Below are 16,040 nucleotides of genomic sequence, written 5' to 3' on the forward strand. Positions count from 1 at the left end.
ATGTTGAAAAGTTGTCAACATTGTGAGTTGAGGGCAGGTTGTGATTAGGTAGTGCATGGTGCCGGGTTCAGAGTGACAGCGTTGGCAGAGCGGGCCTTGAGTTGGATCGAGTCTTTGTTGATATGGTTTGAGTGTGGGTAGTAACCACAACGGAGTCTGACTCGTATAATTCTGCAGGAGCGCAGAAGGGCTTTTTTCGGATGTGTGGATCATGGAGTGTGGTTGGTTGAGTATTATATTGTTGTTCTGTTGTTGCAAAGCTGCGCTGGTAATGTGATTGTGAATATTTTTCCGAGGTGTGTTTGGGGTTGGAAGTGGCATGTTTGGGAAGATGTTGCTGCAGTAAGTTGCTGGTGACGTCTTGATGAGGTGGTGGCCCCGATGTCAAAGTGCCGTTAGAGAGGAAGTATTTTTGTTTTTGTGTGAAGGTGATCGTGATCTATGTCGGTGAGTTGGGTACAGCTTGGAAAGCCTGGCTATTGAAGGCACGAGCATTGTCCATAGAGATGGCCCTGACATTTTGTTTGGCATTCAGGGCATCCATCAATTGTTGAGTTAAAATAAGCAGCATGATCCAGAGTGGAATAGCTTGGGCAGAAACTGAACTAAGGATCTGAGATCAGAGAGTTATAGAAGAGATTAGACTTGAGGTTTGTCGTGATGACATCACCAACCTACTTATGATGGGGTGAGGCTGACCTACATCTGTTGTTGAGGTGATCAATGTTGGTACACATCCAATGGATGGGAATGATGCTGACCACTTTCCAAGGTTAAGGTAGTTGATGATCTGAGAAAGATTTGCAGAAGAGTAAAGATAGAGGAGCAGGTAAGACAGCAGCATCACTTTTGATGATTACAGTACCAATGATATTAAGATTGACTTCGAACTTCTCAACCTTATTGGGCTATAAGATCACATGGTGAAGAGAAAGGCCTGCGATGAGGAGTAGGGTGGGTAAATAATCGAGGGATAAGGAACCTTGACCTTTCCTGTCAATAGAGTATCATGACAGCCAACTTTATCATGAGCAGCATCCATCATGACTTAATCTTTCAGGAGTGAGGAGACAGAAGAGGAGTCTTTACAGATGGCAAACTTCACCATTTGGAGAATGTTGAGAGGTTTGAGAAGTATATCCCCTAATGTAAGATTGACATTAGGCTCTGGCCCATCTAAAGATGGGCATGTGCGTGATGTGGAGGGACTGTAGGTTCTCATTGGTGGAATTTCAATTGTAGTAGTGGTGTTGGTATGTTGTATGGTACAGCTGGAGGAATAAAATAATGAACACGAATAACTTCAGGAATAAAAGAAGGGGGACAAACACACAGCAACACCGCCACCATGAGTATTAAAGTGCAGGAGGTAGTAATCAGGCAGGGACACGGATGATTCAGGAGCATTCTGTACAACGAGAACATTTTCTTAGACATAATACTTGGAAATGCTGAAGTTACCCATATGGAGGGATCTGAAAAGTCAGTTCGAAAACCTTTAATGTTTGAGGCCCAAACGGAGAGAAGGGAGAGGTATTGGAATTGAGGAGTTGGAAGCATTTGGACAAAGAGGGGCAGCGGGCTGGGGGAGAGGAAGGAGGTGAGAGAAATGGGTGGAAGAGTATGACGAAGGAGGGACAGGGAAAGGCCAGTGGGTAAGTTGAATAGGAGCTTGCGGGTGAAGGTAGAGGGACAAGGGAATGGCAGGAAGGGGCAGGGGAGTGAAGGAAAAGGGGAACTAGAAGGGGGTGGAAGCGGGCATTTAAGGGGAAACAGCCGGTATAAGCATTGCTAACAGCTTGGGCCATGTTTTTGACTACACATTTTGAAAGCACAATTGTAAACAACACCAGCCATGTTGGAGGATCCGGAGCAAAACAACATTAACTGTTTAAGATCCAGAGGAAAACAACATCATATTTCCAATAGGCTGTAAAAAGAAAAGTAAATATGATTATCAGGTAAAATGAGTAACAATGAATGGATACATTATGGGTTTAAATAGGGCCGTTAATCAGCTGCAAACCCTTTTCTTTTTGTGTTTACGGAAGACATCATAAACATCAAAGTGTTAACGCCATAACATAGAATTGACTGTGCTCCAAAGGCATCAGATTATTTTGTATGAGGGGCCATCTATGAATTATGCATGCATACTAGAGATGGGTATACTATTGGATAAGTTATTATTAGGAGGGATAAATGAGTGTAGGGGAGTTGGAAGAATTAGGAAAAAGGGAAAGTTGGTTGCAAAGAGATATAACATTAAGGAAGTTTTTAAGTGGAAAAATATGGAGGGGTGGGGAGAAAGGGTCAAGACCTATTGCACATAAAAAGTGGATGGGCCCCATCCAGCTTTGTGGAAAAACAGAAAGTTTAAATGCGAGCAAAACAATAACCCCTGATACAGATTAAATTGTGAAATATCGAGTCAAAACTTCTGATTTCAGTTTAAACTAGAACGGCACTCAGCAGAGAGCATACCTCCACCAGATTGAAGAGTCTACGTTTTGTATCCCATCGATAGGCCGGATCTGCATCCGTACCTTAACGAAAATCTAATCCGCATGTTCTTGTCACCTACTGAACTCATCCACCAAGTTTTGTCCAAATCTGTCCATAACTGTTTGAGATATCATGCTATATATCGTTTCGGCCCTATCAATCAATGGTGAAGAATGACATACATGATTTTAAAAACCCTCAGATCCAGATCTTGAAAAAACTCGAGTCAATAGTCCTTGTCAGACACCTAAGCACACTTCCATGTTTCGTCCAAATGTGTCTATATCTTTTTGGGATATCACGCTATTGGTCGTTTTTGGCCATATCAATCAATGGTGAAGAATCACTTAAAAAACTATCCTATCCGGATACGGTTCCAGATCGTCACCAGAATATAATAGATTTGTCCGTTTCACACACCCAACCTGTCCTCCAAGTACTGGCCGAATCAACCCTTACATTTTTGAGATATCCTGCTCACAAGCAGACAGACAAACAGACAGACAAACAGACAGACAAACAGATAAACAGACAGACAAACAGACAGACAAACAGACAAACAGACAGACAGACAAACAGACAGACAGACAAACAGACAGACATACAGACAGACAAACAGACAGACAGGGCTAAAAATATAACCTTTGGTGGCGGAGGTAATATCACTTAAAAAATTGGAGGATCCAGATCTGAATATTCCCCAAAATCTAATCATTTTGTCCTTGTCACACAACCAACCTGTCCACCAAGTTTTGTCCGAATCCGTCCACAACTTTTTGAAATATCCTGCTCACAGACAGATAAACAAACAGACAGATAAACAGGGGTGAGAAAATACCCTCCATCCGCCTTCGGTTGCGGAGGTGAAAAGAGTCAACAAGGAATTCCAAGAGACCTTGTAAAGGTTGGATTAAACTGTATCCAAGCAAACACTACAAAAAGGAGGTTTGAGTTTGTTAGCTGAAAACGACATCTCTAAATAATTACAACCATTCTAGGGAAGCACGACCAGCAGAGACACACGTCACAACACAAGGAGCTATCTCCATATTTTGTATTCAGGAAAAGGAGGAATACAGTATGGATAAAAAGGAATTTAAGAAGAGGAAGGAAATAGTAGGATAGGGGAGTTCAACGGAGGAGGTTTGGAGGATATGGGAGCAAAGAATAGGGGAATTCATGGGAAAGGGGAAGGGAGAAGCAATAGGAGGGCTGAAAATACCCCCATTTGCATTCATAACACATCAATGGACTTCGAATTTAATAGAGTACAAGTAGGGCATGGACATAATTTGCAAAATTTCGTTTTTACCTTTCAGTTGGTTCAGTTTACGCCTTCCCAGTGCCAGGAAGGCTTTGTTTGTTGGGGCAAACAGGGTGTAGGAACCACTTGGATCACTCAACTTCCTGTCCAAGCCAGTCAATCTGAGAAGTTCAATCAGCGTGCTGTGGGATTGAGAGCATCGGAGTTTCAGGTTTTCTTCACATCATTACGAGCAACATGGACATCATAATAATTTTGTATTATGGTTTATTTGAGGCTTTTTTATGACTCGACGCTGATTGGGCTGACTGGATGAGTTGAAATTACTTTTGGGGGTTGAGTTGCGGTGAGACAATGCAATCGAGACTTTGATTGGATGAAATAGCTTCAACTGTGGAGTTGCTCCAGTCAGCATGCACCATGAAAGGAATCCCTTGGTCATTTCCTTTCTCAAGGCCTTCATGAACGATTCGTGCTACTCCATCCCAAGTAATATTCACCAGCACACGATGGATTATGTTTTCCAAAAAGCATTGTAGGATATTTAATATCCTTAAGCAAGTGCTATCAGATTGGACATCCAGGATTAACATTCTATCCAAAACCTCATTGTGTACTGCATGATGCAACACTTCTACCTGAGAAGTCAGAGGTGAGTGTGCAACCTCTGAGTTGCCCTAATACCTCCAATCAATCGCTAGTCATTGTTCCATCCTACTTACCTGAACTCCTTTTTTTCCTCCAAGTCATCCATCAGAGTTTTCTCAGGTATTCTTATGAGGTTCTTCACGATGTATAGTTGTCCAGTTCGGGTTTCCATGCCCTTTTTGGAGACGCACGAATTTTCAATGCATATGGACTGCAGGCAAACAGATCCCATAGGGTCAATACCTATTTCATACAAAAATAAACTTTACCTTGCATAACATGTGGTGAGATTTGAAGAGGTTAAGGCAGTGTGTGTACTACCGCATCGGTCATTGTTGCACTTTCGTCTCTCATGGGCTTTAACTGAAAAACTGGGGACATTATAGATGTCTACCTAAACAATTAAGGAACAACTACAGATACATACAAAGTACACCGCCCCATGCCAAATAAATAAATATCCTCCAGCGCGGCATTGCCGGGCGACCATCAGCACCCGGTGATGCCGCAGTGCAGCTCATAGAGACGGTATTGGGAGGGAGAGGTGTACAATAATTGATTGATTAATTGCATAATTAAAATCAACAAATAATGATCATACAATATTTTCCTAATCAATTGGCTAATAGCATACCTAAACCACCAGTGCTTCATCCGAAGCTGTGACTTTCGAAAAATTAATTAAATAAGTCATTAATCGAAAATATTAAATAAACAATTGATTAATCAATAAATACCTAATCGATTAATTTATTAATCAATAAATAAAAAATATCCTTTATTGCCACACCACTTGGTCACTGTCGTGTCCACATATCAGCTTCCCAGCTCAAAAGGTGCCTGAGATATTGCCCAGATGAGAAAGAAAATAAGTAAATAATTAATAATGAAAATAAATAAATAATAATCGTACAATAATTAAATAATTAATCAATTGGCTAAGAGAATACCTAAACCACCACCGTTTCATCCACATCTGTAACTTTTTTTATTTTAATTAAGTCATTAATCGAATAATCAAATAATTAATCGATTAATTGATTAATCAATAAAGCAAAAAGGCATTTACACCCAAATCACTTGGTCATTGTCATGTCCAAATATCAGCTTCCTAGCTCAAAAGGTGCCTGAGATATGCCCAGAAGAGAAAGTAAATAAATAAGTACTTAATTAATCGATAATAATTAAGTAACTAATCAATTAATTGATTCATCAAAAAACAAAACAATAACGTTCTTGCAAAAGCACTTGCTCACTATTGTGCCGAAATTTCAGCTTCCTAGCTCAAAGGATGGCTGAGCTATCGCCCGGACAAACAAACAAACAAACAAACAAAAACAACCAGAGTGAAAACTGAGTACTCCCTTTCAGCGCGCGTCATCGCCGAGCCCCCTCCGGTATACAATAATCTAGAAATCTCATCTTGGAGTCATGAGCTTTAACGTGAATGACTCAAGACAATTCTTTAAGGGTAAGACGAATGGCAGTTTCCCTTGCCGTTGTAAACTGATGACCTCACACCACCCAGCATCCTAATCCTGCTTCAAACTCCACAACTGCAAAACCAGTAGCTTGCATGTAAGCTTTATTAAATGAGGGTAGAGGAAGGTAGTTGGGCCATGGACAGACTAAAGATGGCGGCAGTCTGAACAGGTTTTGGACAAGAAAATCCCTGTCTGTGGAACTGACTCTCAGCGTCTCTTGGCTCATGTTCTTTGAAGACTGCTCCCCGTCCCCAGCTCATGGTTTCTCCTCTATCCACTCCTTAGCTCTTGTACTTTCCCTGACCCCCATGTTTGTGTTTTTAGTTCATGAGTTATCAAACAGAGTGACCACTATATTCGTCATGGGTGTGTGTCTGTGTGTCTGTCTGTCTGTCGGTGTGTCTGTCTGTCCGCAGCATAACTACCCGATGATATCATCTGATCTTGATGAAACTTGGGTGGGAGGTTGGTATCAGGATCTAGTTGTGTCCTGCCTAGAGTGGGCGTATTGCGCCAATTGTGGGCGGAGCCACACCCGAAATAGATGTCTTTTTAGGGGGTAATCGATTTCAAGCTACGTCTTCTCCGAGGGGTTTGGTGGAATCTGACAGGGGTTTCGGTATTTGGTTAGGCCAATGTCATTTGTCTGGCCCCACGGAGCTCGATTTTTCATTTTCGCCCCAAGGTCAAGGTCACAAGGTCACAAAATTTAGAAAAGTCGATTTTTGATGGTTTTATTACATTGTTCGCTTCCTGATATGGTGAAATATTGTACATGTTTTTATATTATCACATACATCATGAAATACAAGTTTTCCAACAAATTTCAGAATCTTCGACCTTTGACCTTTGAAGGTCACAAAGGTCAAAGTTTCAAAGTTGTCGGAATCGAACGAAATTTTCGGTATTGTGTAGCTAACTAACCTCATAACTGATTATACAATATTTTCTATCTCATTTCAATGTCAGTAACCTTCGTTTTGACATTTCAAGGTCACAAAGGTCAAATTTTCAAAGTTGTCGAAGTTTTTGGGTCTCACTATCTGCCATGATCTTTCCTGGGAAAACCACATTTCAAATCTGGCCTCCAAAGCCAGTCACCGACTGGGCATCCTCTGTCGTGCGAAGTCCTTCCTTGGCACACCTGAGCTCCTCACCACATACAAGGCTTTCATCCGCAGCTCAATGGAATACTGCTCTCTCCTCTGGGCTGGTGCTCCTGCCTCACACCTAGCTCGTCTTCACGCTGTTGAAACCAAAGCATTCAGAATCATTGGAATCTCCTGCGATGAAGCTAACTCCAAGGGCCTCTCACTCACTCACCGCAGGCAGGTTGGTGGTCTTTCCGTCTTCTACCGACTCCTCTCTGGCCTTGCCCCCCCAGCTCTCTCTGGGCTCTGTCCCGCAAATATTCCTACAGGTCGCACAAGATCTGCCTGCAACCCTCTTATGGTTAAACTGCCAAAATCAAGACTCTCTGCTCACCTTCACTCCTCTTTTCTCCCGCCTCTGGAACAAACTCCCTCACTCTCTTCAATCCCACTCCACCCTCCAGGTCTTTAAAACAGCTGTTCACCACCATCTCTTATCTTCCCCCATCCAAAACCTTGATCTTTTCTACCCCCGCTAATTTCACCCCAATTCCACTTATTTGAAATACCAACTTCTGTCCTGGAAGTCCTTGGTGTCCTTGTGTTTTATACTTGTCCCTCCCCCCCCCCCCTTCCCATGCCTCCTCCCCCCAAGCCCTCTCCCTTCCACACATCTCCCTGCTCTCAAATGTTGTGTTTGTGTGCTTCCCCTTCTCTCCCCATCTTGTCTTCCGCTCCCTCTTTTTATATATTTTGTTTGTCTGGTTGATTTGTTTGTGAAGTAAATGTTAGCTCTTTCATGGGCCTCGATTCAGTATACAAAAAAACCCCCCACAAAAACAACAAACAAAAACCGAATTTTCGGTATTGTGTAGCTAACTAGTCTCATAACAGATAATACATTCCTATTTATATATTTTCAATGTCGGTTTTGATTCATTGAATACCGCTCGCTCGTGAACCATCGTCATCTCCTGACTTGTTTTTTTTTTGTTCACCTGTTCCCTTCTGCCCCAGATTACCCTCAAACCCATCTCACAATAGCCCCCAGACATATTGAAGTCATGGCATGTTTAACCGCCCAAGGAAATGTGGGATACAATCAGAGTCAGTTTATTTAAATATGGCAGACATTAGACTTGTTTTCAAGAAACACTATCAACTAGCCGAAACCCGTGGAACATCCACGGAAGGGAGGATGTGGTGTATGGATAGAGTGTACCATTATGGATGGCATAGGGGATTTGCTTGTCCGAGTAAGAGTTAGGAAGAAAAATGAGAATGAAGAGTGCGTATATGAACAACGATCGCCTACACCGGCACAAATGCATACTCTGGATTGTCCACTCAGTGGAGGGCTTGCTTTCGCCTTCGCCTGTCCAATCAGCAGATGGCTTGCTTCGCCTTCGCCCAGCAGACGCCAATACGATGGCGTCGTAAGATGGCATCGTATCGGCAGTTAATCGGATGCTTTTGGGCCCCAACGTCGGCTAATTCAGATTTTTCGAGTATGGTTGTATGTGAGAAACAAAGAGCGCGGTTCGTAGATCGTAAATCCATTAGTGCCGTGGGCATCGGGTCACTGGGTGTGGCGTAAAAGGGATAACAAAGTCGAGTCCTTACGCTATTATTATATAGACTAGCCGAAACCCGTGGAACATCCACGGAAGGGAGGATGTGGTGTATGGATAGAGTGTACCATTATGGATGGCATAGGGGATTTGCTTGTCTGAGTAAGAGTTAGGAAGAAAGATGAGAATGAAGAGTGCGTATATGAACAACGACCGCAGACACCGGCACAAATGCATGCTCTGGATTGTCCACTCAGTGGACGGCTTGCTTTCGCCTTCGCCTGTCCAATCAGCGGACGGCTTGCTTCACCTTCGCCCAGCAGACGCCAATACGATGGCGTCGTAAGATGGCGTCGTATCGGCAGTTAATCGGATGCTTTTGCGCCCCATTGTCGGCTAATTCAGATTTTTCGAGTATGGCTGTACGTGATAAACAAAGAGCGCATTTCGTAGATCGTAAATCCATTTGTGCCGTGGGCATCGGGTCACTGGGTGCGGCGTAAAAGGGATAACAAAGTCGAGTCCTTACGCTATTATTATATAGATGGCAGACATTAGACTTGTTTTCAAGAAACACTATCGACTAGCCGAAACCCGTGGAACATCCACGGAAGGGAGGATGTGGTGTATGGATAGAGTGTACCATTATCGATGGCATAGGGGATTTGCTTGTCCGAGTAAGAGTTAGGAAGAAAAATGAGAATGAAGAGTGCGTATATGAACAACGATCGCCGACACCGGCACAAATGCATGCTCTGGATTGTCCACTCAGTGGACGGCTTGCTTTCGCCTTCGCCTGTCCAATCAGCAGACGGCTTGCTTCGCCTTCGCCCAGCAGACGCCAATACGATGGCGTCGTAAGATGGCGTCGTATCGGCAGTTAATCGGATGCTTTTGGGCCCCAACGTCGGCTAATTCAGATTTTTCGAGTATGGCTGTATGTGATAAACAAAGAGCGCGGTTCGTAGATCGTAAATCCATTAGTGCCGTGGGCATCGGGTCACTGGGTGCGGCGTAAAAGGGATAACAAAGTCGAGTCCTTATGCTATTATTATATAGACTAGCCGAAACCCGTGGAACATCCACGGAAGGGAGGATGTGGTGTATGGATAGAGTGTACCATTGTGGATGGCATAGGGGATTTGCTTGTCCGAGTAAGAGTTAGGAAGAAAGATGAGAATGAAGAGTGCGTATATGAACAACGATCGCCGACACCGGCACAAATGCATGCTCTGGATTGTCCACTCAGTGGACGGCTTGCTGTCGCCTTCGACTGTCCAATCAGATGAGACAGCTGGCTTAACGTCCTCTGATGCGACGTCACACCTGCGAGGTATCAGGAGGCGGGAACCGAATCCAAAACAGAAGCGAAAGTAAAGACCATCGGAGATCTCCTGCGGCAGCGTTTCTAACCGATGTGGTAAAGTACAGTACATACAGTAAAGGACATTCTCATTGATCCGTTGATTAACTATAACTGACCTACGCCGCCCTGCTGTAGCTTGACATGTTAGCAGGTACTCTGACCTTTTTCACAACTTCAAATGGCGTTTCATAAAATCCTGCTGTGACTCGACATGCGCCGCACCATAATCATTGGCTCATAAAACCCTACACTGCTACAGAGGATTATACTACCACCGGAAGCCGGCACTTGGTTGTCCACAGAGGGAGGGAAGAAACACACCATGTGGAATGAAAAACAAAATGCTTTAAAATATTCAAGAAAGAAACATTTTTTTTCATTTAATATTCCGTAAGTATTTATTGTACGACTAACGATTGTCAAAATAAGAACCTGCTTTGGGCAATCGCACACTATACCGTCGATGCCGCTTTTACAGAATAAGAAGGAAATAATTAAATTAATGCTTTCCTATTTACATCGTTGAGTCAATACGTCAAAAAATCATTTTTTAAACCTGTAATCACTGGTTGTAGGGAATGCAGATTTGACGATCAGCTGATTTATGTGTGTGTGTGGGTGTGTATTTTAGACTTGGACAATATAAGAAGGAAAATTGCTTTGCAATACATGCCCATTTGCAAGTTTCAGATCAATATCAGAAAGCAGTAAGCACGGCCCATTATTTAATGACACCACTCGACTGTCCAATCAGCGGACGGCTCGCATCGCCTTCGCCCAGCAGACGCCAATACGATGGCGTCGAAAGATGGCGTCGTATCGGCAGTTAATCGGATGCTTTTGGGCCCCAAAGTCGACTAATTCAGATTTTTCGAGTCTGGCTGTACGTGATAAACAAAGTGCGCGGTTCATAGATCGTAAATCCATGAGTGCCGTGGGCATCGGGTCACTGGGTGCGGCGTAAAAGGGATAACAAAGTCGAGTCCTTATGCTATTATTATATAGATGGTGCTATTTTACTGTATTCGATGATTAAGATGGGAAATCATCTTAATGAAAAAGATGGCAAAATGCAATAATTACTGTAAATGAGATCTAAACTTAAATAAAGAATCAACTAGAGCAATGCGACGGTGTCGCCAATATGCCTCCACATAGTCCCACAACGGGTAGATGCCATCGTTCACTGTTCTAAAAATAAACAAGTTTGATTTAAATCCCTTCAGCTGTTTTCAAGTATCACAATTTCACCAGCCATGACAGGTTTCACATTGATCGGTGAAGCAGTTTCAGAGAAGGGATTTTTATGCCTCCGCCCCCAAAAGTGGCCGGAGACATTATGTTTTCAGGCTGTCCGTCCGTCCAAACGTCTGTCCGTCCGTACGGGCTAAACCTTGTTTTTCTCAGCAACCACATGTCCAATTAAGAAGAAACTTTCAGGGTCGGAGTGACACCCATGCAGAATGTTTTATCACAATTGCGACGTCATTTGCCACTTGGTATGGCAGCCATCTTGGAATAAACGCAAATAATTAAAATTTTATATCTCTGAAACCACTTACACTGTCGATGCGAAATTTTATAAATATCATCTAGCACCACTGTTGTATATAGTTTGAAATAATTACATCATAGGTCATGTAGTTTGGCAGCCATGAATGTATGAATGAATGATCATTTAAAGGCCATTTTACACAATAGAATGGGGGTTAGCCTTGCGGGCCCCATGACAATCATGGTTCCCTGTTTTGAGGCAAAGTTTTTAATGGCCGGATGCCCTTCCTGACGCCAACCCTTAGTCGCCTCTTACGATGCGCAGGGATACGGTGTACCTATTCTAAATCGGGGTACACACCAGGATCATTCATCCCAGCAAGCTGGTACACCAAGATGGTTTGGCAGCCATCTTGGATAGAAAAATGAACCTATCCGATCAACACAAAATTTCACAAACGTGATCCTGTACCCATACATATGCAGTGTGTACATTTTTCATGTCATATGTCATGTGGTGTGGCAGCCATATTAGCTTGAAAACCGATATTTAAAATAATCCCTTCTCCTAAAGCGCTTCACGGATCGATGTGAAACCTGCCAAGGCTGGTGAAAATGTGATACATCAAAACAGCTGAAGGGATTTAAATCAAACTTGTTTATTTTTAGGACAGTGAAAGAGGGCATCTACCCATTGTGGGACTATGCGGAGGCATATTGGCGACACAGTCGCATTGCTCTAGTTTTTTAAATATTGGCTTTTAAGCTAATATGGCTGCCATACCATGTGACATATGACCTTAGAAAATGTACATTCTGCATAAATATGAGTAGGGGATCACGTTTGTGATCTTTTGTGTTGATCGGATAAGGTTCGTTTTTCTATCCAAGATGGCTGCCACACCATGTGACCAATAATGTTTTTGTGATCACCATTTAATCGCCATGCCTAGTCAATGACACACATAAAGTTTCGAATCAATCGATTTGGTGGTTTGAGAGAAGATTTTTTTAAAGGTTTTAGGTTAAATCCAATATGGCTGCCAAACCATGTGACCTATGATGTCTTAAATTTATTATTTCAATACAAATGGGTCATAGATCATATGCATGCAATTTCAGATTTTTAGTATAATGCATTTAATTAAGACATTTATGGCTGGTATACCACTTCACCGATGATGTCATCATTATCGTGCTTTTTTCCCCCATTGGGAGTACTTGACAATGTGCCAAGTTTCAAATTTTTCCATTCAGCAGTTTCCTAGAAATAATTGTTTAATTATTTGCGTTTCATCCAAGATGGCTGCCAAACCACGTGACCTATGATGTCACAATTGTCATAAAACATTTTGCATGGGTGTCACTCCTACCCTGAAAGTTTTGTCTCAATCGGACATATGGTTGCTGAGAAAAACGAGGTTTAGCCCGGACGGACGGACGGACAACTCGAAAACATAATGCCTCCGGCCACCTTCGGGGGTGGAGGCATAAAAAGTTAATAAAATATTAGAAGTATTTACAAGAAATGTACTGTAAGTCTGTATTTACAGCTTTCACCTATGTAAACACCATGTGACATCATTGAAGGTTTGGTCTATTAAAGGGCACTTTTAACACCTCTAAAAAATTCGCAACATTTTCATTTTTGAACAGTGCAAAAGAAAATGCTCATATTATTAGCGCTTACCTTGCGATACATGAAGACACGGAGTTTCTTGCCGTTTACATTTTCCAACTTTTGACCGTTATACAACTGGTAAATGGAAACCTTTTTCTTCAGGATGTGGTTCTTGAGCACAAATTTTAAATTAGGAGACAACTCATCCATGGGTGTGTCTGCAACAACACCAACAACAACAACAAAAGAAGAAGAAGAAATAAACGGACCTTTCAGACCCAGCCAAATCTATAAAAAAGTGGAAATGTTTCATGACACTCACAATACATTTTATGGAGCTATAATAACATTTTTTGATGCTATGCCAAAGGTTGCCAGTTGGAAGACCACACTCTGGCTACCAAACCCTCTTTACTCTTCCTTTCGGCCATGTGTGTTGGGGAGTTCTGTCAGTGAAGGAGTTGCTCGTGGTTTTGTGGCAACATCAGTGTTTGTTTCATTTATCAAGATGTACTGTCAAATGCTCTGATCACTTTCAATAAAGTCACACTAGATGAACAACGTACCCTTAAATGAGTCATCACTAGGAGCGAGGAAGGTGTGTTTTTCATCAGCCTTAATGGCGTCCCCTATTCCAGCCTCAGCGAACATGTCCACAAACTTTTTCGCTCCAGATGATTTTGCCAGTTCCAATGCAGTCCTTGCTGTATGACAGAAACGAGACAAATGTTGTTTCACTTCATGCAACGACAGCTGCCGACAAGCTATTCGAGTGAGTAGACGAGCAGAATGAAACAATTTGTGGTTTAACCTATTTTATTAATGCATTGCGTATAATATAAATATGATGGAAAATCTTTGAGTGAATGTGATGGTGTTCTAGATGGAATACCTGAGTCAGGAATCATCACATCACTGATCGTGTGCACCACTCCGTTCTTAGCAACGAGGTCTTTCTTGTCTACGATGGGCTTTCCGTTGATGGTCAAGGAGTCACCGTTGCAGCCTAAGACCATCTGCTTGCCTTCCTTGGTCTCCACCAGGGTGTTACCAATAACAGCTTCGGCGCAGTGCATGCTGTTCACCATGTGGTTGTTCAGCAAAGCTGAGGATTGAGATTTAAGTTTTTAGTTATGATAAAACCTCATTGCAACATGAGAACACACAACATACACTCTGATATGCGTAACATACAAAGGAAAATCTACTGTGACACCTTGTTAAGAGTAACAATGGTCTTTCTGGAGAATTTTGGTGAAACAATAGCAAAACGAAAATCTTTAAATAAATATATATATTTTACCTTTTGGCCGATAATATTTTATAGATATTCATCTCGTGGACACTTCCTCTGAAAGAGACTCTATCGTATATGTCCAGTTGAGACTGCGATAAAGAAGAAAAACTTCTAGGCCTCATGGATATGGAAAGACTGAATATTTCTGGATGGATATCACACATATTCCGCAGCCATGCAGCATGTCCTGGTCTGGCTTCTATTTCTTCATCTCTCTATTCCCTCGTCAGTGGAACTGACTCCATGTGTCCGTTGCCTTAACCCCATCCCTCCAACATTCCAAGCGTGCTGTACATAGTCACCACAAACTTTCTCCCACACCTGTCCCCAACATAATCTCAGTGGAATTAAATCAATGAACACTCATTCATGACATTCGTTGATCCCCCTTTATTATTATGTTTTCTCTTTTTTTTGATGTCCCCTATTCCACTCCTGCCACTCAAGTACAACTTGTCTGTGTGTTTTTGTCTGTCTCATCCCCATCATCTCATGCACTTGTTAGTCTGTAAACGTGTTCTCTATGAGTTAGCTCCTCCAAGAGCCTAAATCTCTGTACAAAACAAACAAACATCCTTCATCACCTTTGAGTGAAATGGGGTCAGAGAGAATCCTCTTTAAAACATCGTCGGGTAGTTTCTTGAAAGCAGCGTTGGTGGGAGCGAGCAGTGTCAGCCCTTGTTCCTCTTCCAAGTCACTCATCATCCCAGCCCCGATGATGGCTGACTGTATGACGGAAATCACAGACATTAGTTTATAAACATTTGGAGCATCACATGTTGAACCAGAGATTGTTGAAATAGTCAATCCTTGCGCATGAAGTGAAAAGTGCGGTTAAGCAATTGGCTCACTTTGTCTGTCTGTTTGTCTGTCTGTCTATAAACATTAGTTTATGATTGAGGAACTAACTACTGAATTTTAATTGAATTTTATATTTTGAACACAAATTGGAAATTGAATCGGAAAACAAACCTACAGTTTAATAATACTTTGGCTCTGAATTTGGCAAATTGTATGGAATCTTTCCCCGATCGCACATGCGGAGAGAGGAGTAAAATAATATTTTTAGTCTGTCTGACTGCCTGGCATTCAAACAAAATTGGAAATCATTCCAAACCGGAAACTTAAAGTTTTTAGCGACGTCACCGAGGACCCAAACAACAGGCATGTACAACTAATGTAACGTGTTAAATAGGATGTTGTAAAAGACGCTGCAGCAACGGTGGTAAACTTCTGAAAAAACTTTTTGTTTTTCTACAGCCTTTGTAATCTTTTATTTTATTTCAACTGAATTATAAACTTCATCATTGCATAACACAAATCAAGTTATTGGCACTTTCAAAAACCTTCAATTTAGCAGTACTTATACAAAATATGACAGCATTTTACGTCATCTCGAACAATCAAATTTGCTGCTCGCAGATCCTCCCCATGTCCTTTTTTCTCAAGAATGCAAGGGGTAAGCTTTCCTATGAACTCTCTCGTTTTTTTTGTGAATTTGTAAGGTGTGAAACACCTTAAGAATAGTTGATTCCAGTTGTATCCATCTGTATTAATATTTGAAGACTTTGGTCTCTATTAATAACACCCAGCTCGGTTCTTCTCTCGTACTTAGGAATGGGAATGAGAATGTGTTCAAGGCAGACATTTTTGAAATTTCGTTAAGAAACTGCATACAAAGCAACACGTGTGCTAAACA

At 42.0% G+C, this 16,040-nt stretch overlaps 1 protein-coding gene across 1 annotated transcript in view; it reads right to left on the bottom strand.

Annotated features, from left to right (window-relative positions):
• The window catches only part of LOC137437635 (transforming growth factor-beta-induced protein ig-h3), a 43,426-nt gene that overhangs the window by 12,737 nt on the left and 14,649 nt on the right, over nucleotides 1-16,040 (bottom strand). Inside the window, exons 7-12 of the mRNA XM_068132111.2 lie at nucleotides 14,926-15,067; nucleotides 13,937-14,149; nucleotides 13,611-13,748; nucleotides 13,114-13,262; nucleotides 4,492-4,628; nucleotides 3,818-3,951 (exon numbers count right to left, since the gene is read on the bottom strand). Coding sequence (XP_067988212.2) covers nucleotides 3,818-3,951; nucleotides 4,492-4,628; nucleotides 13,114-13,262; nucleotides 13,611-13,748; nucleotides 13,937-14,149; nucleotides 14,926-15,067 — 913 coding nt within the window. The remainder of the gene's footprint in view (nucleotides 1-3,817; nucleotides 3,952-4,491; nucleotides 4,629-13,113; nucleotides 13,263-13,610; nucleotides 13,749-13,936; nucleotides 14,150-14,925; nucleotides 15,068-16,040) is intronic.

The sequence above is a fragment of the Myxine glutinosa genome, chromosome 12 (genome assembly GCF_964187855.1).
Source record: "Myxine glutinosa chromosome 12, kmMyxGlut1.1, whole genome shotgun sequence".
NCBI lineage: Eukaryota > Metazoa > Chordata > Myxini > Myxiniformes > Myxinidae > Myxine > Myxine glutinosa.